The sequence below is a fragment of the Halyomorpha halys genome, unplaced genomic scaffold, assembly GCF_000696795.3.
Source record: "Halyomorpha halys isolate HHAL.00 unplaced genomic scaffold, Hhal_1.1 Scaffold4097.1, whole genome shotgun sequence".
Classification (NCBI taxonomy): Eukaryota; Metazoa; Arthropoda; class Insecta; order Hemiptera; family Pentatomidae; genus Halyomorpha; species Halyomorpha halys.
Window position 1 is genome coordinate 12,705 of NW_027115220.1, and position 6,249 is coordinate 18,953.

Genomic DNA, 6,249 nt, shown 5'->3' on the forward strand with positions numbered 1-6,249 from the left:
GAAATGTTATTGGAGTTCTATCAGTGGGTAGATTCTCCACATGTTTGTATCTTGTCACTACACCTACAGCAAATTTACAGATGTATATATGTGTATACAGTTGTAAATAACAATAAATAAATTATTAAAAAATGTTATATTTGTATCAGTAAACCTTTTGATTCTAAAACCTGAAACACCAATTTCACTATTTTATCATAATCCCTGATTCATTCTTGGAAAATATGCCTGATCAGTAGGACCTCCTCTCTACGTCATTTACGGCTGGAGGTACCCGCGACTTGACGTCATTTTTAATAATTTTAATAAATTGGGAGTGGGGGTGGTCAAATTGTGATCCGAATTCTGACTTAATCGTCAGCAGAGTTCTACGGGTTGGGAATCGCTGTTCTGTTGACACTTACCCCTGTATTTACATAAAAATACATCTAGTAAATTAATTTAGCACAATGTTGGTTATCTGTCACAATTATTTGACAAAACGATCCGTGTAAAAATTAAATGTCCCAAAATAGGAGTGGAAACTCTTTTTCTGTTACTTTTAGCTTTTGGTTTATAACAGCCAAATCGTTAACATAAAATATTTCTTTACCTAATTAAGAATTGTAAAACTCTTAGGAGAACTATTAGAACTACAATAATTTTTAATTTCACTACTTTTCAGTGTGGGTGTTAATCAGAACGTTTTGGAAAATATTTTATTTTTTGGTCATTCTTCGGGAGTTCTGTTAACCCCACTAAGAGTTATAACTATTATTCGTAATAATTTAAGTACTAAAGTTAAAATCGAAAGATTTATTGGTTTCGGAAGTCGCCCAAACCGTTTATTTAACCGTGCGTATCATTGAATGGTATTTTTGATCAATGTTTCGGAGAACAATTTCTTCGTCGTCCTGCTTCTTTTTTAATAACTTATTGTTAACAATGAAAAAAACAAATATAAAATTTAGTTATTTGTTTTTAAATTTGAAAGAATAAATTTAAATTTATATTTTTATTATAGTAGATGGTTAGAATTCAAAAAATAACAGTGTTATAGTTATTGAAGGATTAATTTATGAGATTCGGAGTAGCCATGACCAAGAGAGTTTAGTTTATTATCTTTGGAACGAGGATAATGAACGTTATTAATAACTAGTGTAATAACAAATGTTCAATAAACCTTATAATAAAATATATATATTAGTATAGTATAATAATATATTATAAATCCCTTCCATATACCCCCTCTCTCACATACAACATACCGAAATTCTTATTTTATCAAATGTAATTTTATTTCTAATTATTAACAGTTACAAAAAAAAATCTTTCACTATCACACATTTTTGATGATCTATGTAATACCATAGTGATAACCCGAGAATTATAATCTTGTCTGAGGAAAATAACATCAAACTAGTCTTCAAAGTTTCCATTTAATAATTCTGACGAGTATTCAATCAGAAGTGTCTACACGATTTAACAATGTTAAAAAATTATAATCATTTTGATTTAAAGATTCAAAAACAACTTTTTATAGTTTCTTATTTAACGATATAATTAAATATTAATTTAAATAATGAACCATTGTGTAGTAATTTAAACAGATTAAATTTATTTGTTGTTGATAATAACAATCTTTCCATTATAAATCGAACATTCGATGTAACTAAATAAATTGAGGATTTCTCAAATATATAAATAATTATTTTGCTCAATGAAAAATTTAAAATTGAATGGCTCACGCACCCATTTAAAAGGTTTCAATTCGTATATCTTGTAACAGATTTTTTTGGAATAGCTGACTGATGAAAGGTATTACTGCGGTTAAAGAATACTAAAACGGTATTTCGGCAGGCCTACCTTCTACGCCATAACCCCTGATGGGAAACTCAGGTCGAAACGTCGGCATAAAATAGATAAATATGGTTTTGTTTATTTGTGTTTTTCCTTGCTGACCGCACCCCCCGACAAACTTCTCCAATTTTTATTTTTAAAATGATTTTTAAATTATATCCTCCATATTATTTAGCCCACATAATATCATCCATAATATATACTCAATGTTATATCCACATTAATATATTTTCGTTATTATATCCTACATAACATGTTCTCCATGTTATATTCTCCATATTAAACTATTACATTAAATACATATTATTAACTAAAATGATTACATTTCTTCTTGATGTTGTTGTGAAATGATTGTTGGATGATGGTACTGTTGCTAATTTTGCTAGCACATTCTTTTCTCCGCTTCCCGAAGGACCAAGGTCTCTTCTACTCTATATGGCTGTTGAAGGGATTGAAAGTGAAAAAATGTCTTTAACTTGTAAAAGTAAAGATGGTGGATCGTCTCGTCGCTTCTATCGTTTTTCAAAGTAATAGCCGTTGGTCAACTGGGCCAACATAGAGCAGCACATTAGCTTACAGTAGCTTATGTATGATTGAATTGAATTAATTCAGGGAGTGTTTCCTGAACAGAGGATATAGTAGAACAAAACATGAAGGATATAATATGGAGAATATTATCTGGAGGATATAACATGGAGAATATATGGGGATATAATTAAGTGGAGATAACAAGTGAATATTATATAGAGAATATAACACGAGGAATATTATATAGAGGATATAATAGGGAGAATATAGTATGGGTCATTTAATATAGTGGATATAACAAGGAGAAAATAATATATAAGATATAACATGGAGAATATGCTATGCAATATATATCATGGAAAATATAATATGGAGAATGTAATATGAGGAATATAATATGGGGGATATAACATAAAGAATATATTAAATAAATCAAAATTGTATCCTTGTATAGCCTCAACACTTTTTATTACATCAACAATCCAACGCTTCGGCCATTACGGCCATCCTCAAGGACAATCTAAATATTTAACAGCTTATATAATATATTCATTCGTAACATTTATAACAACAACATTATCAATAATAATATAACAAATAAAAATTGTTTTGCAGGCTATTCTGCCCAGGTCAGTCAATTATTAGAGAGTCATATTTATTATTAATAAGCTTACCTAAGCTTATGTTTAGTTACCTATATTCTAAAAATTCATAAATATTTAAAATTTTAATTTTTAATTTATCCACACTATTACTACTATATAAATAAACTATTTATAACCTTCCACTCAATCAGGTCTGACTTGTTTTTAATTTAATTTAAATTGCATTTTGGTCTCAATTTATATTTATTCCAATTATCAAAATTCATATTAAAATTATCTGTAAATAGTAACAAAATTCTTCCAATATTTTTCATAAATTTATTTTGCTTAAAATCTCTGCATAATGTTGCCTTAAATTCCTAGTATCTGTTTTAAAACTAACTGTATAATTGATGTTCTCTGATATATAAATTGACTCAAGTATTTTTCTTTTGAACATATTGTTTTCTTTATGTAAAATTATGGTGTTATCGAAATCAAAATTATGTTCATTTTTAGCTGCATGCTGTACTAATGCTGTTTTATTGGGATCCTTTTCTTTATTTTTTTTATCATTTCTGTGTTGATACATTCTATCCCTTGCTTTGTTTCACCTATATTTACAATTTAAACGTGGAATTTTGTATATCAATCCCGATTGACTTTTTATTTCAATTTTGTCCTTTAAATTGCTATAATAATTTTAAATTTTTTAAAATTTTATTGTTAGGTCTATAACACACACACACACATATATATATAAAATTTCATGTTTAAATTGTCCAGAAATTGTAAATAGATTTAAAATGAAGAATATATAGTGGAGGAAATTGAAGGGATTATATAATATGGAAGATGTTATATGGATGATATAACGTGGGAAATGTAATATGCAGATTTTAATGTGTATAGGGATAAAAATATTGCTAGAACACAACAGTTCTTCTAGTCCAGGTTACTTACTGATAGTACTCGCCAGGAACTGCTTCAGCTTTCCGTTTCCCATCTTGACTGAGTTCTACAGAAACGATGCTATTGTACTTTTTAATTATTGAATAACAATATTTGGTGGGAGTTTCACTAAATATTGAGTACAACTTTGCAATGCAGATTTACATGAAGTTAGCGGAAACGAAATTACAGCTGCTTTTCCACAATATAAATGGATAAGAATTATGTTATTTGAAAGCTTTTGATCAGCTCTAAAGAAATGTTAGTATGGGTTTTGAATGGACTTTATATATACGCTGATTATGAGAAATGTAAATGAATCTTACACTACATGTTTAGAAACCTTTAGATATGTAGCAAAATTTAGAAAGTTGCCGCAAAGTGTTTTTTTTCTAGGGTTTTTGTTGGTTTACAAACACATAGTATAAATTTCATTTTAAAATAATTATTACTTTTCACAAAAAATGTAAAAAAAAAAAATAATCTAATAAATGGTATCAAATAATTTCATATAAAGAATAGATAATTTTATGGAAAATTCCATAATAAAATATCCTTTTTTTTCAATAATTTCATATCTATTTAAATATTCGACATTATTATTAATATTGATATCGAAGTTTAGTCCAATATTATTAAATCGAAAGTTAGGATTTTATTTTGAAGCTTTCCTTAAATTTTTCAGTTTTTTTAATGAAATGATATTTCGATATAATTATATCGGAATATTGTTACTGAACTTCGATATCGATGTTAATAAAACAAATGAATATTGTAATAGGTATAATATAATTAAAACAAAATATCAATATTTTATTTGAAATTCAACCATAAAATTTTCTAGTTTTTAAACGAAATATCGATATTTCCATTAAGTAATATCGTAATATCGTTGCTAAACTTTGATATCAATATTATTAAGAATGTCAAGTATCTAAATGAATTTGAAATTGAAACAAAATATCGATATTTCATATGTAAGAGATCCATAAAATTTTCTGGTCTTTTTATACGAAATATCGACATTTTGGTGAAATAATATCGTTACATATCTAATAATAATGGGTATAATAGAAATATCCTTAATTCGATTACATTTTCTTGGAATATTTACGTTTTCACTTAAGAATCATTCCTCTGTTCTTAGTAAACATTTTAAATTAAATATTCATATTTTGATTAAATAATATCGGAATATCCTTGCCAAGGTTTAATATCGATTATGCATTTAAGATACTGGAATATTGATATTGACAATGACAGTAGGCATTAAAAAATATTACTAAAAATAGTAATGTAAAGTAGGTAATATTTACTAAAAAATATATCATCTTTTTTTTACTATAATTTTGATATTTGGAATCATTTGAGGGCTTATTACCAATGATTTTATTTTTTAAATACTATTAGTTCCTTTTTTATTTTATTTTTTAGAAAACTGATATCCAATATATTGAAGGAAAATATCGATATACCGAATTATCGAAATATCGATATAATCGATATTATCGGTTACAAATATCAATGTCGAAATATGTATGTTTCCATAATATAGATGTGTATATCCCTATTTCAGGGTACTTTTCCGAAATTGAAAAACAATGTAACAATAATATAATAATAAAAATCTATTTATCAGTTATTATTATTATTATTTTTTAATAATTTATTTATTGTTATTTACAACTGTATACACATATATACAACAAGTAAATTTTCTGTAGGTGACAGTGACATGATACAAATATTTGGAGAATCTACCCACTGATTGAACTCCAATAACATTTCTAGAAGAGATGATCTCGAGGCAATCTTCTTTTCAGGCGCCTAGGAGGATTATTAGGTAAGAGAGAAGCCAGGTTAGAAACAAGTGGATTTGGGTGGTGGAGAAGTTTATAATGGAAGGAACGGTATCTGTTTCTGGCCAAATTGGCAACATATGGAACATTGAAGTCCTGATGGATGACTTGATTTGTGACAAAGTAAGGAGCATTGAGGATTTTACGAAGGATTCTGGAGGAATTTGATGGCTTAGTGGAGCCCCAAAGCTCAACTCCGTATGTCTAGATAGGCGTTATAGTAGTCATGTAGATCAGTCTTTTGTAATGGATTGGCAATTTAGACCGTTTGTCTAGTAAATGTTGCAATAGTCGGAATCTACGAGCAGTTTCTTGTCTTTTTAGTCTTGTATGAGAATATTATTTAAAATTAAAATTTTATAATGAAAAACAAAGACATGCAAAAACAAGGATTGATAAATATGTGGAAGGCTCAGCAAAATGCATTCATAGCAAGAAATGTTTCCCGTAATATTTTATTTATCTTAAAATAAAAATTAACGAAGTAA

General features: G+C 27.4%; 1 protein-coding gene across 1 annotated transcript in view; it reads right to left on the reverse strand.

Moving 5' to 3' along the window:
• LOC106691876 (facilitated trehalose transporter Tret1) overlaps positions 1–3,967 on the reverse strand; it is a 9,084-nt gene extending 5,117 nt beyond the window's left edge. The window contains exon 1 of the mRNA XM_014437779.2: positions 3,915–3,967. Within this exon, the coding sequence (XP_014293265.1) occupies positions 3,915–3,957 (43 nt within the window). The 5' untranslated portion in view covers positions 3,958–3,967. The remainder of the gene's footprint in view (positions 1–3,914) is intronic.
• Positions 3,968–6,249: the final 2,282 nt, after the last annotated feature.